The sequence below is a fragment of the Emys orbicularis genome, chromosome 7 (assembly GCF_028017835.1).
Source record: "Emys orbicularis isolate rEmyOrb1 chromosome 7, rEmyOrb1.hap1, whole genome shotgun sequence".
NCBI lineage: Eukaryota > Metazoa > Chordata > Testudines > Emydidae > Emys > Emys orbicularis.
This window is the reverse complement of record NC_088689.1, coordinates 33,507,615-33,528,438: the sequence shown is the minus strand read 5'-3', so window position 1 is coordinate 33,528,438 and position 20,824 is coordinate 33,507,615. Positions and strand designations below refer to the sequence as shown.

General features: G+C 40.3%; 1 protein-coding gene across 2 annotated transcripts in view; it reads left to right on the top strand.

Moving 5' to 3' along the window:
* Positions 1-20,824, top strand: part of TBC1D12 (TBC1 domain family member 12) — an 83,347-nt gene that overhangs the window by 20,596 nt on the left and 41,927 nt on the right. Inside the window, exon 3 of one of the 2 annotated variants that reach the window (XM_065407305.1) lies at positions 10,771-10,827. The exons of the other annotated variant lie outside the window; for it this stretch is intronic. Coding sequence (XP_065263377.1) covers positions 10,771-10,827 — 57 coding nt within the window. The remainder of the gene's footprint in view (positions 1-10,770; positions 10,828-20,824) is intronic. 2 annotated transcript variants of the gene reach the window in all.

Here is a 20,824-nt window from a genome sequence, read left to right as displayed (position 1 = left end):
CTCACTCAAGCACAGTTTATAAAATAGACCGTTCTGCATAGAATAAATACATGGAAATATGGAATCTGTTTCATTTTAATTATAAATGACTGGTATCCTAGCTTTTTGTACATGTACAGGTAGTTTTTTGTAGTAAAACCAGAAATAACCTTAAAAAAAAAAAAAAAAGTTTTATGTCCCATCCTTCTTTAACATTTTTTTTTCTTTGTCATAGCCACACCTCTGCCTGCCAAATTGAATTTGTCATTTTAGTTGCTGTTTTTTGGTGACCCAGTCAGACACTGTGATTATAAAATATTTTTTGTTTGCATTTTCCCTTCTAGTCCTGAATATAACTTCATTTTAGTCTCCTTGAAAAAGTTTAGTTACCAAACAGACACTGCCTTCAGTTAAACTATGCCATTTGTTTTACATGGATGAATAATCACATTAGAACTTCTATATATTCCCTGGAATTCTTACTTCAGACTGGGTGGAGAGTTAATGGGATTTTTATTAAATGTTTTTGATTCTTTGATGCTCCAGTTAATTGAATAAAACCAGTTTTATTCAACTCTAGGATTATGGAAGATAAATAATTTTTCTTTGTATACAAGACTTCCATATTAAAAAAAGGCAACTACAGATTCCTCATTTAATTCACTCATTCATCAAAAATTGTAAGAGTCTCTAAAAAGAAATCTTGTGGCTTTCCTACAGGCAAACTTTTAGTTTGACCTCCTTGGTGGATATCTTGGTAGAAATAAAATCCATTCCTATATCTCTTTTTGGTCTAAGTCCCGGAAGCTTGTGTTTTCTGAAGGCATTTGAGTTCTAGGGAGAGATGGCCAAAAAATTCATTCAACGGGGATCAATCGTGCTGCTTCTATCAGTTATAATGCCTTATTGTCTTATGTTCATCCCTGTATGTTTTTAGTGTACTATTCTTCTGCTAGTACATAATAATGCCACTGCTTTATTAAAGTGAATAATCGGTAGTAATACAATATTAGTGTTCGAAAATACTAAACACATGAGTGTGTCCCTGCAGTTCCAAGGCAGTATGGTGTGCCGACCTAGTGAATTTGAGTTCCTTTCTCTTGTGCTGGTGGAGGCAGTAACCGGAGGCCTTGTTTATGCTACAAGCGTACAGCTAAGGCTCTGCAGCTGTGCTGCTGTAGTGTAGATACTTCCCACATTCACGGATGGGGTTTTCTCATTAATGCAGGTAATCCACCTTTCTGAGAGGCAGTAGCTAGGTCAGTGGAAGAATTCTTCTATTGACCTCTAGCTGCTTCTACAGTGGGGGTTTGGTTGACCTAACGGCATTGCATATGGTGTGAAATTTTTCACAGCCCTGATTGATATAGCTAGGTTGCTATATATAATGATATAGCTAATTTCTAGGTGTAGACCAGACCCGAGTGACCTGAGGGGAGAGATTTCCCCCCCCCCTCTTTCTGTGACTTCTCTTCTCTCTGGCTTCTCTCTTTCTCCATGCTCCTCTGCTAACAGTTGCAATTGACAGGCTTGACAAGCTCTGGAGGGAGCTATGTTCTGTCATCCTTTTTTTTTTTTTTTTTAATTTAAAGGAAAAAAAGAGATTTTTCTGCAATAGGAGCCCTTTGTGAAGCAGTGAAGTGAAAAATGGGAAGGTTTTTCTGGAGCTTGAAGAACTCCTAGTGGGATGGGAAATATCAGTCATAGAATCCTGTAGTGTTTTGCTGTGGGCTGAAAAATATGGCTGGGGAAGGAGCAAGCAAGGCTGCAAAAAAAAAGTCACTTGTTCTGAAATCGCAACAGTGTTTAAACAGGACTTGCTGGGATAAATGACAAACCAAACTCTATTTTTAAGATGTCACTTCATTAAATTAAGCAATAAAAGTTGTATGTTAAAAGGTGTGCATCTTCAAATGTAGTTTTTCCTTTTAATTTGAATGTTAATGGTGGCTTCCTTAATTGTGAAAAGAAGTGTTCTCTAAAAGTAGCTGCTGATTAACATTCTTGGCTCTTTGTCTCCATTAAATACTATATGCTAAGAATCCAGAGGTTTCTGGTCTATCTTCTTCGGAATAGAGGTGGTGGACTAGACCATTTTCAGTCATCAGTTCCTCTTTTCTTGAAGTGAAGGAACTTGCTCTTGGAACAAATCATAGTCCATCAGATCAGCAAATTTACTTCCTTCTTCTCCTCCCCCTCCCCCCCCAGTGAATATCTGCTTAATTTTTGTTACATTCAAAATGAGACTTCTATAAGTAACTTTAAATTGATGAATGCATCCTCTTTTCTGTTCTTCTCGATATTGTATAGTATTTAGGTAATATCTTAGATAAGACAACAAACCATCTATCTTCAGTGTTTTAATGGCTTCAGAGTATTGTTCGAGTGCACTGTCAACATTCCAGCCACAGCATGAGACTTTACAAGATGAGAACACATTTGGCTGATGTGAATTATGGGAGTCAGAACCTGACCTGAGATTCCAAACTTGAGACATTTCCTAACTCTGTGCCTTGAAAATCCACATGGATAGTGGAGCCTTTTTCCAGAAGTGGTACCACTCCCTCTAAGCAAGCAGCTTCTGTGAAAACTCAGTCCTGTCTCTTGGAAAATTTTGGTCCACTTTGTTAATCCAGCAAAGATTCTAATGGATGAAGGTGCATTTTACTAAAGATAAATTAAAATTTCACCTTTAGTACCTGGTCTAAATTGTGTTGCCCACAATAATACTCTGTCAAACTTGATGATAACAGGAAGTAGAGAACTGGGGGGAACATATGGAAGTGTGTAGACTCTGAGTTGAGGTTTGTGTGCTAAAGCCCTTCTTTCATTGCTGCTGTTCTTAGTTTGGTTATGTATTAGTAGTTCCAAACCCATTCTAAGGGCTTTAGACATCTATAAAGGTAAGATCCCTGCCAGCACCTCCCCCTGCCATAGATCAGCTGTTCCGTGGCATGCAGGAGGTGCTGGGAGGGAAGGGGAGAAATGGGGATGGGGCGTGCTGGGGTGAGAGGGCAGAACTGAGCAGGAAGAGGTAGGGCAGGGGTGGGGCCTTGGGAGAAGAGGTGGAGTGGGTGTGGGACCTGGAGCTGAGAGGGGGTTGGGCACCCCAGGGGAAAGTTGGAAGCCAATGCCTGTGGGAACACCTATGGACCACTTACACAAAATGCTTGTGGCCATGTATTACTACTTGTTTGAAAAGTCCAATGAGAGTTTACTAAATATGCCTTCCCAAAGTGCCTACAGGTCAGGCTGGGTGTTCAACAGTGGCATTGTCTTGGCTGAGGCAGGCCACCAGAGAGAGCATGCTTACATCAGTCTTTGTGTCATTGGTAGGAAGTCTTACCAATCCAAGGCCAGGTCACTACTACAGATCTATATCGGTATAACTATGCCACTTAGGGGTGTAAAAAATCCACATCCTTCGGCGATGTAGTTACTAGCCTAACCCCCAGTGTAACAGTGCCATGTCGACAGGAGAGCTTCTGTCCACATAGCTACCACCTCTTGGGGAGGTGGAGTAACTACACTGACAGGAGAAGCTCTCATATTGGTGTAGGAGCACCTTCACTTAAATGCTACAGCGATGCAGCTGCATTGTTGCAGAATTTTAAGTGTAGCCCTGCCCTTAAAACCATGGCCTCCCATAGCTGGGTGCTAATCTAAGGTCATCTCTAAAATTGAGGTTCATGTGGCTTTCATGGATTCCAAAGAAACAGTGGGGATGATGAGGGGTTTGTAAGACATGAATGAACTGTATGGTCTTTAGGAAAAATCCAATCACAATCCTAGTAATTGGTTTATCTGTTTACATACCAAAACCACTTTTGCCAAGAGAGATTAAATATACTAATTCATAAATGAAAGCTGAGATTCTCCTTTCATATTTCTGTATTCTAGAGGTCAGAGGGCTTGAAACATAGAGAAAAGCTCTGCCTATTTAGCTAAAGGAGACTACAGATCTGAAAAAGGACTTTTGATAATCTCTGGATTATAACTAGCTTTCTCTCACTAAAGAGAGAAAATTTAAGAGTACAAAACTGCATCGAATAGAAAAAATCCCATAGTGACCAATAACACAAATGAGGTTAGTGAAGTGGTGATCCCCCAAGTGGAACTTAATGGCAATACCAGATATAAAACAAATAACTGGTATCGTAATTATTGAGAAAGTTAAGCAAAAATAAATCATTAACAAGTTTGTGTTCTCAAAAGGGTCATTCGATTTTTTTTTTTCTTTTAAAGGCATGTAAAATATATCTAAATTTATCCTTCCAATATTGCTGAGTAATTTAGAATATGCCATTTGTTTGCTCTCTTTGTTATTGAGGTAACCATCCAACTCAGTGGAATTGGTTGGGGATCTTTAGTCTAAATGACTTTTAACGTAGCTTCTACAAAATCAAAACTTTCTGTGGGGAAAAATTCAAATGAAATATTTTGCTTTTGGTCGGTTGGACCCAAATCTGAATTACTTTTTGTGTGTGGCATGTTGACTGACCCCGAGCACTTAATTTTGAGTTAGCTCAACATCATACTGCATCTGTCTCTGTACCATAGTATCTCATGGGAATGAATGGTAGTTCAAGTGCTTCATGTCCTCATTCTCTCCTGTGGTCTTGGCTTCTTGGCTGCACTATACCTTGCACTGTTGTCTCGCCTCTGACTGAGCCACATCATGGGAATAATAGGACTACAGTATATCAAGTGATGCATAGTCCTGCCAGGGAGGCCAACCCATAGGAAAGAATAAGGGAATGATGCACCCAAACTACAGCTTCCATGAGGGACTGTGGCACTGTAGGCAGATGCAGTTTAATGTTTTAACTTACTTGAAACAGAACATAGTTTCAGGGAATGTCAAATACTTTGAAAATGTTGAAATGAGATTTGTTGATACAAAAAAAATTCTGATTTGTAAGGAGTTCCTTATTCCGTGACATTTCGATATTTAAACTATAATTTGGGCCTAAAACAAATGTGTGTTTGGGTTTTTTTGTGTTCAGCTGTACTAAGTCAACACTGAGGCCTCTTTAAATAACCATAGCACTGTAAGGGTTCAGAACCTGAAGATTTATCTTCACACTATGCTTGTACAGTAGGTAGGTATTCCTGTTTCTACATATGGAGAAAGTGATATCAATTAAATAGGGTTGCCCACCTACCCAGGTTTTCCCAAGATCACCCTCTGCGCCCCTATCCCCTCCCCCCCCCCTTTTTTTTTTTTTGAGGTAGTTGTCTCAGGAAATTTGTAAGGGTGATTAGTGCACACTGTCAGCCTTCCTGTGTTACAAGCGCAGGATCATCTTTGGTCCATCAGAGGTGGCAACCCTAAAGGATGTGCTCAAGGTCACAAAGCAAGTCAATGATAGTCAGGATTTCCATTCAAGAGTTGGACTCCTAGTCATCTGGTCTAACTACTAGATTTTAGTGCAAACTGTTCTTTCACAAAAAATGGAATAGGTAGTAATACTAGCAGGCTGTCTCAAAAAAGGTCCTCCAGAAAATCTGGAAACTTGGTTTGAGAACTCCCTGAAGCCACAGGTCCCAGAAATGTAACTCTGTAATGGGTATTGTCTTCAGAGAACTACTGAGATTTGAAAAATTACCCTATACACATGCAGAAAGTACTGCAAGGAAATAGTTTCAAGAGTAAGTCTATTGATTTTATTTTATTTATACTTTCGTGCAGCAAATTGTATATTATCTTTTCCAAAAGATTACCGCTCATTCAGTTATAGATACCCACATTCTTCTGGTTAGATTTTGCAGCTGTAAATGGATCAAAGGTTGAAAGTTCTTGGCAGGCTAATTCTCTCATCTTGCAGCTGTTGGCTGTCTCAATTCTCATTGGATTTAAAACTGCACAAGCAGGATGTGGTAGGGTTTTTTTTTTTTTTTTTTTTTTTTTTTTTTTTTTGCTGGACCTCTCCCACCAGCTGTGCTTCCTTCCTCCCCTGTTTAATAAAGGGAAAAATAGCAACCTTTTAGGATTAAAAGTGCCAAAAATGTATTTGGTGTACTGCAGGTTTTTATTCTGATGAACTGTGACAGGAAGTGTAATTGCCAACTTAAATAGGGGAATATATGGATTAACAGAAATCCTGACTAGTAAACTATGCTTGCCTTCTCACTTTAAAAATCATTGTTTTACACTTTGAAATAAAATGTGATTGTTTTTACATGAAATAAGGTTGAAGCTGAAATGCATTTGCAGCACATGATGCATATAATATATTTCAGTTGGTACTGATTAAAGTGGCAGATCTGTTTAAGTAAAACTAATTTGCTTCCCTTTTTTGAAAATACCTTATTCATTAGACATGAGATATTTAAATCTGTTTTTTGTGGTGTAAGTGACATAGTCAAGTGAAATACTGATTGAAGCATCTAAATTCAGTTCTTGTTTTTTATTAATGAAAATATTTCTTTAAAGACCAATACAATCATTTTACCATAAAAGTAAAGCTTAAAGTGATTCCTGAACCCTACTTGGGCTACAAGACAGAGATGGTATCTTTTTCATTTTTCTCATGTCTTTCTGTCTCTCACAGATGTACATCTTCATATTCTAATGTAGCTTGCATTATCTCCTCCTTTAGCCAGGTAAAGCCTTTTTAGGAGCCTTAGAATAAAAAAGCAGATTTTTTTTCTAAATTCTAAGTCTTAGACACTCTAAAAAGCAGAATAGGAAATCAGTTCTAAAACAGTGCAGAAAAGAGCAGCAACCATTATTTACACTCACATCTACATGACCAAGGGTGCTAGCATTAAGCAACCAATCTGACAAACACCAAATAGCACTTGTAGACTATTTTGTCATTGTCCTACAACTGAGATCTGAAAAAAGTTAGGATTGTCATTAGGTCTCTGAAAATGGATATTGAACACTAGAGGTCATAATCAAAAGCATAATGTGAGAGGGTTTCAATTGGCAAAAGTTGTCTATGCTGAAGTGCCTACCTGAACTCTAATGAAGTCCTAACTCCATTGAAGTCGATAGTAAGATTCCTGTGTCTCACACCCATAACAAATGTTTGGATGTTTGCCTGAGAAGAGTGCCTTGTGCGTTTCTCTAGTAGAAGCCTCTAAGGTAGGCTCACAAAAACTTTAGTAGGGCCAGGTTTGGTTGGGGTGTGTGTGTGTGTGTGTGTGTTAAATAAAAGACACAAAATAGGCTGGATCAGTATCCATGTACATTGAGCCTCTCAACCCACCACAATAACTCGCCCCTCTAAATCCATACATGGCTTCAGTTCAGGCCCCCTGACACCCAAGGGGGTCTCTGTGACTGAACCTGTCACACTAACTATGTAGTGTAGCGGTAGCTGTGTCAGTCCCAGGATATTAGTGACCTCACCCACCTTGTCTCTTTAGAAGGTAAATCAGAATTAAAGCCCAAGGCATTGGTGCCCCTTCTCACCCATCTCCCAGTTCCCCACTTTCTGCCAGTTAGTATCAACTGTGCAACCTCAACTCTCACTTTGCATGGGGTGAAACTAGGATTCTTTTGTAATACTTTTGTTAGTAATTTTTCAGGGGGTTTATAGATCTTGTGGTATCTTAAATTTTTTGTGTCGTCATTCATTTTGCCTGTAAAATTTTTCTTTTGAGGGTCTCTTCTCCCCTTTCCCTGCTGTCACCTTCCCCCCCCCCCCATTGTTATGGCAGACAAACAAACATTGGGGGGGGGGGTTGTTTTTTTAAGTACAGCCATCATTTTCAAATCTTGGTGCCTAGGCTTTTATAGGCGTGTTTAGACACCTGAATAAGCATCCCACAACACTTTTCAGAATCACTTCTTTAGATTCCTACATATTAATTTAGGAGCCTAAAGTTAGAAAACTTTGTCTAATTCCTGTGATAGTAAGATTCTTGTGTCTGACACCCATGACAAATGTTTGGATGTTTGCCTGAGAAGTGTGCCTTGTGCGTTTCTCTAGTAGAGCCCTCTAAGGGTCACAAAAACTGTGCTGATTCTAAAGGTGCTGTCAGCCACTGGGTCTGAGTAATTAATGACATGGATCTCATCTCCTTGGCTTTATACCTCACATCTGACTGGACATATCAGCGTTACCACAAAGGTATTGAAGTTGATGGGGGATAATCCCTCTTGCTGACTGCTATAAAATATGTAGATTTCAACTGTTGAGAATGTGATATACAGGAAATCTTCTCCATCTCTGAGGCTCTAAAGCAATAATACTCTAAGGGAAAGGTTGAGTCTCTGTGCTCATTCTTAATCACCTTTTTAATGTAGTTGTTTGCCCAATCCAGCTTCTCTAAAGGTAGGTAACACTAGAAAGTTAAGATTTCATCAGATCGGGGGGAGTCCAACTGGTTTTATGGATCCAGTTTTCTGACTGGGTGCTTTGTCTGTGCCATTGCAGGCCATTTTTTTTTTAAGGGCAGGAGGAAATAGATTTATTTATTTATTTATTTATTTATTTATTTATTTTTGAAACCGAGCCTTTCTTATTTTCTACTGAGAGTAGCTTCCATGTCTGGAAATCTTTTTAAGATCCTAGAGTTTCAACAGTATGCGTTGGTTCCAAAAGATAGCAGATCCAGCAAAGAAGGATCCTCCAAAACATTTGCAGGAGGTTTTAATGGCTGTTTGTTCTGCTAGTTCAAAGATTTCAACATGGATGGCCTTGGTCTTCTGTTCTGTCTGAAGCAAGCAACGGAGGGTCCTGTGGCACCTTTAAGACTAACAGAATTCTACCCTCTTCTATGGTTTTGTGACCTTTGGATGGATGACCAGTAATTCTAAGTACCTTCATATCTACTGAAGCTGCCTCACAGTTCATTCTGTCTATCTCAGTCTAGAGCAATGATGATTTGCCACATGCAGATGACTCATTTTGAAACACTGGTAATTCTAGATATTGTGGGGAGAAATAGTTTTAAAGGAAGAGTTCTGTTAAGTAGCGTGTAACAGTGAGTGTGTATATACAGTTACAAATTAAATTGAGCAATTTTTTATACAAACTGATTGGTAAATAGGGTACTTTATCAGGGCATAGAAAACCTCTCATATGAAGAGATTGAAAATGCTGAAGTTGTTTACCTTAAGCAAATAAGAGGGGACATTGTACAACTTTTATTCAAAAGGTAGGTCAGTACTTTTCTCCCTGTCTCATCACATGAGAACAAATGTGTAACTTGGTGAAATTAAAAGGTGGGAAATTAAAAGTTAATGGAAGGAAATATTTTCACACGTGTAATTAATCTGTGGTACTTACTGCCACAGGAAGTCACTGAGGTCAAGAATTTAAGATTTGAAAAGGGACTGGATATTTATATGGACACACAAGGATATAAAGAATATCCAGTCACAGTTTATGGCAAAACTTTTTGGAAGGAGTGTATTAAACCTCATGCTTCAGGGCTGTTAGTCAATCTCTGACTATTGTAGGGTTTTTGCTCTTTTCTCTGAATTATCAGGTACTGGAGTAGATGGACCCTGGATCTGACCTAGTATGGCAATTCCTGCGTTCCTATAAATCTCTATTAAAAGATCTCTTGAGGGGACAGTAGAAACAGTAATGCAAACCCCTGAGTTTACAGTATGTTAACAATCAACTTGATCATTGAGCACTTATTCTGAAGTTAACTTTTAGGTTCAAGGGCTGAAGAGTTAAGTTGTTGGATTTGGCAATGTATCTGTAAAATGTTTTATGTGGAAAAATGTTGTGAAGATGGGTATATTTTGGGATAGAAATTACCCTTCTTTTTCTATCTGTTTAGTGTCAGCTTTTTAGAGATTTGTGGTTGGATTTTTTTTGCTTAATATCTGTTTATTTTGGTAGACTTGTAACTGAAACTTGTATTACTCAGTGTAAGTAACAACTGAGTTTGATTTCCCATCCCCTCCCCATTGCCAGCAATCTAGATTTGAATTCATTCATAGCCTCATCATAGGCTATCAGAGCCTAAGTCTGTCATTCAGGTGACATGCTCGTTCTTTGTGAAAGGTACTTTTCTTGAACATGATGGATTTTACTGATGCTAATTCCAAAGAGGTAGATTTTGTTCTGATATATGGGCAGCCTAATGCCATAGTATCAAAAACGGGGGGAAATATGATAAGGGAAGCTTTAATATGTCTTTTCAAACTTAAGTTAGCTTGATTGTTAGCTGCAGTTAATTACTAACATTTCTAGTAGAGAAACCTCTTTAGAGTGGCACCAATTACCTCAGCTCTTTAATACTACTTAGTCATCATTTTTTGTCAATCTCTTCTTAATCTTTTGTCTCCATGCTGTCTTTTACAATGAGGCACAAAATTGGTGTGACATTGTACATGTGTGTTTCTGCTTCATGAGAGGCTAATAGTTTAGCAGATGTGTATATCCCCAGCTTCCAGTAATGGAGGGAGTGTTTATAATTGTGGAACAGACAATCTGCACCCTTGGCCACAGAGTTTACGCTATGAAGTGCTTAAGGTTTTGGTCCCAGAAAAGAAGAAATGTAAAAACTGGGCTGGAGTGAAGGAGGAGTATGAAAGGAGAAGGAAGACCTGTCTCGGAATGAAAGCTCTATGACCCTCATTGCAACACGTTAAAGACTCACATTTTGTATAGGTGAGACCTCACATGTGCTACACCCTGGTATATTTGTGAAAGGTAAGGCAAGCCCATGGTAGGACAGATAGCATCCTTGCCTCAAAGTAAAAAGTACTTTAGGAATACAAAAAGTTGTGCAAAAATGAGTTTTAACATGCATATTGCAATATTTGATTGACTTTACAACTTTTTACTAAGGCTTTACTTCTGTTTTTCTCATTAGGATGACAGTTCTGGCAGTGTTACATCAGTATCTACTCTCAATCTGTTAAACACAGGGGTATGGAATTTAATATATTTTTTCTAGTCACATTCTATGCCATGCATGGGATTGTTTAGCAATCATTAAAGTAGAATGAACATCACATTTTCATGGTAGCATGAGTAGTTATGGCACTAAATCATCCAGTCATTAGATACCATTAGCAACAAGTAAATGTCACACTCATTGACCTCACTAATGTAATTTAAGAATTGATATAAAATTACCACTGCTTTTTTACTAATGTACCAGTTAATTTGGATTTAAATAGCAGAAGATATATAGTAGGTTAGTCAAATGAAGAGTTTCAACACTACAGTTTTTTGCTATGTGTTTGCTTTCACCTACCAGGAAGCAGGGTGCAAAATAGAGTTATGGTCTTTCTATAAAAGTCTCTGGCTGCCGTCTCTTATTGCATAATTTTTTGTTTGTGTGCTTGCTGCAAGCATCTTTGGTCCAGCTGTTCCTGATGCAATGGCTGCCTGTCACACCCAATGGTATCTGAACTCCTAAGCAGCTTTGCCAGGATTTAATCCTTGATTTTTGGAGCCCTCAAATCATGCAAGGGCAGAAATTCTTCCTGGGGGAATCTTCCTTCCCACCCTGACTTTTCTCAAACCAATTTTACAGAAATGAGTACCCTAGGTTCTGCTCTGATTTTTGCATGCATTTTCCTGGCTTTAGTGGGGTTTCTCCAAACTAGTCTCCTCTCTTGTGATCACAGTTTTGGTTGATGAGGATCTAAAGTACACCAGCTTGAAGATGAATCAGGACCCAGACGGCCCCTCACATGGAGCAAGAGTCCATTCTCCAGTCTTGCCATGTTGGTGGTGAAAGTTCTAAAGGCTCAGCCTGAGGAGACTTTCTTCAAGAGACCCTCACAATAATTAAAGCACAAGAACCCCTTGTGGACAAGAGGCCTCATGATCCTGTCCCATGGCAAATTAATATGCAATCTCTCCAAGACCTAGACATAATATTCTCTATCCCTAGGATGAATGACAATGTTAACTTGCCTCTGTCAAAATCCACTTTGTCCCACTGACTTGATGGTTTCTCCACTGGATTCCACTGAGAGGAAGGTAGGGCATTCACCTTCGGGATACCACGCACTGGGGCCTTTGTGTCTTTTGCTCTACAACTGAATGTAGTATCTTCCTTAAGTTCCTTCTCCTCAAACATTGTCACAAGGCACAATCTTTTATAGATTCTGCCTGGCTCACCATCCACTTGTGTAAAGCAACCTCTGATGCTGCCATTATTGCCGCAGATCTAGAGGCCTTGCCATCTTTTTCTACCCCCTCCCCCTCCCGACACACTTTATGCTTCTGGGTTTTACTGCCTTTTCGGGTGGACTGATTGGATATCAGTTGAGCCACCTTACATACCTACGTAAGGGAGTTGGTGATCAACAGTTGTGGTGTTTTTTTTTTTTTTTTTTTTAACTCATTCTTCAGGTTTCCCAGCTGCCACTTGTCCTTTTTGATCTCAGATTATCTCATTCTTCGGTCACAGTTTCCAGAAGTCCTCTGCAAGAGAGCCATGATGTAATCTTTCCCAGAAGAATTATCTCAATGTTTTCTACACTCATCTTCTGGTTGACATATGCACCATGGGGACTTTCACCCCTTCCTACATCTTTGCTGTCTCAGATGGTCCCACAAACAAACTTTTTGTATAGAGATTCCCAGATCTACTATTCATGCTGTTCAGTGGACTTCAGGGAATTCCTCCATGTTTTCATGGCTGTTGGTCCGCTTGCATTAGCCTCACTTTGCCCTTGGGGATTTTTCTTTGCAATATAGTACCTGCTCTTTTGGAGCCTAGTTAGTCCATAGTGACTTCATCTTGTCAGTTCTGTTTACAAGCTTGTACTGAGATAGTGATTACAAGTGTATCCCATCTGAAAAACCTCTTCATCTGCACCAAACTGGCTTCTCTATGACAGGGTTCTGATTTACAAAGCCCACAATAGGTCCTTAATCAACCAAGGGAAGATCTCTCTGACCTGTCTTCCTCCCAGGAATTACATCACTTGTGCCTGGGTTGCCAAAGCTTTCCTTTCTCATGACACACTTCTCACACTTTAATCCTCCCCGGTTTAAGGTGTTTCCACGTATTTCAGCCAGTCAGCATGACCTCTTGGGAGGTTTTGTGGCCTATGTGAACTTGCTCCTATGGGCAATGCTACATTACTACTGAGGAAATTCTGCACCACTGCATGCATGCAGAAACATGTCCCCTTGAAGATTCTCTTTGCTTCCTGCAGAAAAATGGTTTCTGTGGGGGAAGCAAAGAGAAGCTGCATCAGTGCTCACTCACCCCTCCCCGGCAGCACAGGTGTGTCTTTTCGGGCAGCCAGGGAAGAGGTAAGCCACTGGATAGGGGGTGGGGGTGTAGGTCTGGGGCCGCTCTGGCCGCCCAGGGATGTTAGCCCTGGGGGGGAGGAGGTTGAGGGAGATTGAGTTCTCCCTTCCCCCTCTCCTGCACGGATCAGCTGGGGCTGGGTCAGATCAACCCCCAAAACCTTCCCTGGCTGCAGGAAGCTCTGTACCATGGGGGAGGGAGGGAGTGGGCGGTTGGCTAAGGGGGAGGGGGGTGTCTGGGTGCAGGAGGTGAGGCTCGGTGAGGTGGGGGTTCTGGATGCAGGGGGGAGGGAGGTTGGGTGCGTGGGTCCAGATGCACGGGGGTTGGGTGCACAGGGAGCAGCTTCCCCTACAGTGACCTCTCCCCCACTTCCTGGCCCTGTCGCTCCTCAGCCATGGGGAAAAGGGGTCACTGTAGGGGGAGCTGCTCCCCCTGTCTACCCAACCCCCATGCATCTGGACCAAGCATCACCACTGCCTGTAACCTCCCGCACCCAGAACCCACCCCACTGAGCCTCGCCCCATGCATCAGGAGCCCCCCAGTACTCAGACCTCCGCATTTGGACCCTCACCCCACTGAGTCCCAGCCAGCTGCACCCTGCGCCCATACCCCCAGCTGAGCCCCCCCATCCCAGCCCTCCCCTCTGAGCCCTAACCACCTTCACTTGGACTCCCCTGCAGAGTCCCATTCCCCCTGCACCCAGAACCTCCCAATGAGCTGCCCTCCCCCCCGCACCCTCTACTGAGATGCCTGTACCCAGATTACGCCACACAGAAAGAACCCTGGTACTCTGGAAGAATTTCTACCCCCCAAATTAAAAAATTTTAAATCCTGCAAACTTCTGCATATTTTATTTGTCAAAATAACACACTATAATCACACCATTTTCAATTATTTGCTGACAAGTTTTTTTTAACTAAATTACCAAAATAATTGAAAATGGTGTGATTATAGTGTGTTATTTTGACAAATAAAATATGCAGAAGTTTGCAGGATTTTAAAATGGGTGCAGAGTTTTTAATTTTTTGGTGCAGAATTCCCTCAGGAGTAGAACATGCATGTCCCTTTCAGTCCTTTCCTTTCATGTGGTCAGATGGAAATTGCTCTTCTCTTGGGAAGAGCCCATCTGTTCCCCTGGCCTGATGGGAACTCCACTCCCCATTTTATAGTGTCTACCTCTTCTTCCTCCTCATGTCCTTATACTTTGGATACATGTCTCCTGGGCTGGGGAGGAGCCTACCTAGAGTTCATGCAGTTCAAGGCTTTTGGACCCTAGAAAAGTAGAAGTTGAGCTTTAATGTACTCAAGTTTTTGGCCATATGCTTGGTTCTTCTAACCTGGGAGCCAGTGTTTCACAACACATCTTCTGGTTCAGTGAAACACATCTAGGAAGAAAGAATATAGGCCATAGTTACAGGAAGCGGAACTCTGTCCGGAGAAGCAGTGACTCTGAAAAAGATTAGGGAGTAGTGATAGATAATCATTTGAACATGAGCTCCCTGTGCAATGCTGTGGCCAAAAGGGCTAATGCAATCCTTGGATGTATAAATAGGGGAATCCTGAGTAGCAGCTGAGAGATTATTTTACCTCTGTATTTGGCACTGGTGTAACCGTTGCTGGAATTCTGTGTCCAGTTCTGGTGCCCATAGTTCAAGAAGGATATTGATAAATGGGAGATGCTTCAGAGAAAAGCCATGAGAATGATTAAAGGATTAAAAAACATGGCTTATCGTGATAGACTCAGGGCTCTCAATCTATTTAGCTTAATGAAGAGAAGATTAAGGAGTGACTTGATTACATCTATACGTATCAGCGTGGGAAACAAATATTTAATAATGGGCTCTTCAGTCTAGCAGAAAAAGCTGATCCAATGGCTGGAAGTTGAAGCTAGACAAATTCAGACTGGAAATAAAGTGTAAATTTTTAACCATGAAGGTAATTAATCATTGGAACGGTTTACCAAGGGTTGTGGTGGATTCTCCATCATTTTTTAAATCAAGGTTTGATGCTTTTCTAAAAGATATATACTCTAGGAATAATTTGGGGTCGCTCTCTGGCCTCTTATGCAAGAGGTCAGACTTGAAGGTGACAGTGGTCCTACGTTCCTCTAAGCTGCGTGGCCGCACAGCAGCCTAATATCATTCTAAATGGCTTAATTTGCTTGGTTAGCATTGTTCAACTTGGTTATATAGTAAATATTCTGTAATATGAGACTGTAAATCTGTACAGATATAGCAGTGCCCTTTGTATGGTAAGTTTTCAGTGAGCAATATCTTTGAAAGTCTAATTGGTGTGCCATTTGAAGACCACTGATGTTAAAATAAAATGTAAGCCTTCTTTAATTGTTTTGTGTGGTGCTATTTATATCATTACCACCCATAACTCTGCACGGACACTGAGAGTTTGATGTAAGTTTGTTTTTGGCCTGTACAGTTTTGTTAAAACTGGGTGGAATCCTGTTTATACAGTTTAAGTTGATAAATAAAGATAGCAGTGAGAGTGGATCTCTTAAAGCTTCACATGGTCTGAAAGATAGAATGCTAACTAACTGCTAAGCGCTTGAGAATAGGCTTCCCTTTCAATTTCAGTCACGCTCACGTATCTATTAGATAAGAGTTTTACATTAATATAAATTCCAATCTCTTTTTCTCTGGAATAAGCATTATACAAAGTAATGGCTTTTTAAAAATTCATATAGGAAAATATATTCCTAAACAGTTCTATTTAAAAAAAAATTAGTTCTTGTCTTACAGTCATTCTTTTGGTGACTGTATCTTTGAAACTGCTGTGATGTGTGGAATTACCTTTCCAATTGGGTCTCCAATCAGCCTTACAACTTTTTGTGAAACTAAGACCCTAAAAGAACTATGTGAACTCATTTAGACAATTATCTACCCTATATGAATTAGTGTAGAGCCCTATCTGTTGCTTTTAATAAAAGCATAGAGTAGATAGAGTGAGTTTGCTAGTATCCACTGTGCCCCTGAAAAGGACTAATGATATAAAAATCAGAGGTATTTAGTTCAAAATGACAGGAGAGACCCTAGAGAAAAGTGTCTTAAAGGCTCACTGTGTTACATAGCAAGCTTGTTGGATTGTGTAGAGCTGTTCTGTTGCTTCAATTACAACAAGGGGTGAAAGTGACTTGATCTGCTATAATCTTATCTGGGAGTTATCCTAGGGTAAAGGTCATGACCACTTCTGACCCAGCCTTATGGCTACATCTAAAGATGCAATCTGTCAGATGGAATCACACTCTGGTTTCAGAGTTGGCTTCCCCACACAGTTAGGAACTACCCTTCCCCTGAAGTTTAAGCACAGGGATACCATATTATAGTGATTATAAAATGGATCTGACTTTTGGTAAAATAAATAAATAAACCTTAATGTAAAAGTCTATATTGTAACAGTTTAAATTTTGATGTCATACCTGTGGGAGTGCTAGACCACATACAGTAACTCCTTGCTTAACGTTGTAGTTATGTTACTGAAAAATGCTACTTTAAGCAAAACAACGTTAAGCGACTCCAATTTCCCCATAAGAATTAATGTAAATGGGGGGTGGGGGCGTTAGGTTCCAGGGAAATGTTTTTTGCTAGACAAAAGTCATTATATACATATACAGTATAAGTTTTTAAAATAATTTTAAACAAACTAATACTGTACTCACCAATGATTGTGAAGCTTGATTGAGGCGGGGCATAGTGGGGTCGGGGCGCGGGGGCTTGCCCCACTCTGTCCGTCCGGCACTCCTGCTGGGGAGCGGGGTCAAGGGCTTGCCCACTCCCTGGCTGGAATGCCGGGCGGGCAGAGTGGGATAAGCCCCTGCGAGCTGACCCCGCTCCCCGGCAGGAGCGCCAGGCGGGTGGAGCGGGGCGAGCCAAATAACCTTATAACGTAACGTTGTGTGACTTTAAATGAGTATGTTCTCTAATAGATCAGCAACCTAACAAAACAATGTTAACCGGGATGACTTTAAGTGAGGAGTTACTGTAGTTCTAATCCACTGTCACTCAGATCATTTAATACAAAATAGTATTTTAGTGGCTAACTTAATATTACGGTAAAACTACTGCCAGCTTTTCTTGGACTCAAGCTGGAACAAACTTTATGGCAACAAGATGCATGTCACTGTTTTCAATGAAAATTGGTGAATTAGACAGCTGTTTTAGCAGCATAATGACTGTCAGTTTCCAATATTATGGACCTAAATTTGGATTTTTATATTGAATTAATAATCTTTAAATTCTGATAATGAGATCTTACACAGTTTCATAAATGTCTTCCAAGAACTTGCAGACATTTATAGGTTCTCTAAACTCTCTGGCACTACTGAAGACCAAACACTTGTTTATTTTGTAACATTTCTCTTAAACTGTGCTATTAAGTCTACCTCTTCTTATTCATGGAGAAAGGGGGAGGGGTGGGACTTTGGCAGGGTCCCTATCACTTCAGAGGCTTTCTTTCTTACAACTACTCTCCCATATTTCTGCTGCTAACAGTGAATGGGCTAGCAACACTGGGTCAGGTAAATTTATATCTTGTGGAATAAAAGGGGAAATAGCATCTTGTTCAGACTCTGTCTGCTGGTGTTCACCTGCCTACTTATATTTTATCATATTCCATTTTTATTTAGGTGGACACGTGAGTTGATGTGGAATATTTGGAGATGAAATAATTTGGAGTTTTATTATGGATTTCTCAGAATTCTGACAGTCTCCCTGAAGATAATTGCCCTTTGTTCCTCCCCCAAATATTAGTAAAAATTCTTACATCCATCCCTCGCCACTGTTGGCGCATAGGGCAGAAATGTAGCTTTCATTCCTCTGCCATTTCCTGCTGCTCTATGGTGTTGATGAACTGTTCTGCCCTCGCTGCGAAGGCTGGTTCTTAAGGCTTCTTTTGGGCACCTTCATTTTCTGACACTATTTGGTGTTCACTTGATAGCTTCATGTGGGAGTCTCTGTATTGGCATCTGGAGTATATGCCCTAAATATGTACAGTGCTTCCTTCAGATTCTGATGGAAACAAGCTGCTGGTTAGTGATTTTCTTAAATCTCTTCTTTGATAATGAAGTTTTTCCAACCAATGCTCAGAATCTTTCGCAGGCGCTTATTTTCTAAGGCTTCCTTTTTTCCTAATGATTTGGTAGCTCTCCAGCTCTCGCAGCCATATGGTAACAGTGAAATTACATTTGAATTGAAAATTCTCACTTTTATTCTCGTGCCATACATCTTTGGTTTCCATATTCTGATTAGTAAATATTCTGGATGCCTTTCCTTTTCTTGGTGTCACTTCCTTCTTGTCTTCAATTGGCCAATATGGTGCTGCTCAGGTAGGTGAACGGCTCTAATTTCTTGATTTTTGCCTTCTAATGTGATGTTACTGCTTGATGATGTGTGGGTTTCAAGGATGTTTGTTTTAGCATAACTAATTTTGAGCCCCGCTTGGCATGTGGTTGGGTTTTTTTTTTTTTTTTTTGTGGCCAGGTAGTCTTTGTAAATTTTTTGGGGTATCGTTCAGTAGCACAATATCCTCTGCAAAGTCTAAGTCTTCTAGGCGTTTTCCATCTGTCCATCCTATACCAGTATTTGTATAGTTTATGCACTTCATTATCCAGTCTGTGGCAATGTCAAACAACAGTGGAGATAAAATGCAGCCCTGTTTTCATGCCAGTGTCCGCATTGAACCATTATGTTGTCTGGTGGTTCACTTCTACAAAGCATCTCACATCTCTGTACATGGCCTTGATGATGTTTAGCTGGGATTCCGTAGGGCTGAAGAATATTCCTCAATATTATGTCAGAGCAGGTTGTCAAAATGCCTTTTGAAAATTAATGAAATTGATAATGAGGAAAGGTTGCTATTCTATACATTATTTTATAATGGTACTTAGTGTGAATATCTGATCTGCACAATCTCTTGTGCCTGAATCCAGTCTGTTCTTCTCTAAGCTTTGCCTCCTCTGCTCCTTTCATCTTGTTTAGCATCACACATCAGAAGGCTTTTCCCTACAAGAGAAAGTAGTGTAACTCCTCTCTAGTTGTTAGTAAGATCACCCTTTTGGGGTATTTTGACACTGGTTTTGACAATGATTCCATGTTTCCACTGGCCAGGAGGGGTCTTTCCTCAAACTTCACTAAACTGCTCTTCCATTTTTAAAGTGTTTTCTTACTGCCAGCATCAAACTTTTTAGGGTTCTGGCTTCTAGAGACTGGCTTTCACCAGGAACTTTCATGTAGCATGAGGAGTTGGCAGTGCTCTCTACTGAGCAGCCATTTGTACTGGAATGGTAGCCTGGTTCAATTTCTATAACCAGTGAGGGTTTTTTATGAGGCTAGATGGGTAGCTTTGCACTCAACCTTCCCCACTTAATTCAGGCTTGGTACAGGCAGCCCCATCGAAGTGTAGCAGGCACAGCTATTAAAAGATAAAAGTATAATTTTTTTAAAACAATGAACTTTTGATTCTGCAACAGACTCAGTAGAGGAAAGAAAATAACGTCCTTTTTGTCCTTCAAAGTGGCTTAGTACATCAAGTATTTAATAAAAATTCTATCACTTGTAGGTTTGCACAAATGTTAACTATTAAAAGTTAACATTAAAGCCTGTTGTCCAGCACCCCATGACCACCAACATCTACTCAAGGGAAACTTTGCTGTCCACTAGACAGGCTATTGTGCTGCACTTTAAAATTTCCATGTGCGTTAGCTTTGCTGCAGTTCTCCATGTAGTTGCTGTTAAATGAGTTTTAATCCAGTCTGCACTTGGTGGGAAGAAACTGGACATATTTAATTTTTATTTGTAGGGTTTTCTAAGGCACAAATCACTGTTGTATCTAAACACCTCAAGCATTAATAAACTTGTCCCTGAAATACTACTTTGTAGGGGGGAAGTAGATGAGGAACAGAAAGCAAGGAGAAATTAAATAGTGTGCGCTGGTTGCACAAGAAGTCTGCGACAATAGGAACAGAAACTGAGTTCCAGTGAAGTGCCTTTTCATGAGCACTAATATACTGCGGGAGAAAAAATCTATCTTTTGTTAAGAGCCCTCAGAGTTTGCCGTTCTATCAATTCGTGCTATGACACTCGATTCCTTTGACCTAGGATGAGAGAGACTTGAGTTCTGCGAGTCAATCACAGGTATAGTGCAAAATGCAGCCAGTAGACGACTGTGCTGGCCGAGCTTTTTCCTCGATCTTTTAAGTGACTATGCTGTAAAGGTGTCGAGAATGGCTCTCAACTGTGAGTGCCAACCTTAGTGAAGACTGTTAAGGAACAGGGCAAAACCACCAAACTGGTTGTGTGTTCTAGAATTAGATTTCACCGACCAAGTATCAAGTGTGAGTTCCTCAACCTATAACAACCTTAACATGGAGTCACAGGAGACCGCAGTGCCTAAGGGGATAGTCTTGCCATGCAGGCAAGCCTGCCTTTTTGTGATAGATGGTCCCTTACACCAAAAATAACAATATTCAGGTTACTCCCAGTCCTAAAGAACCAGTCACTTACTCCAGGTCAATTGTACCTTAGATCTCTCACCAAAGACAATGCTTGTAGCCAATCCTGTAATAAACTAACTAGAAATTTATTAACTAAAAAAGTTCTTTATGTGATTAAAGTCCATAAACATACTCTCACAAATGTGT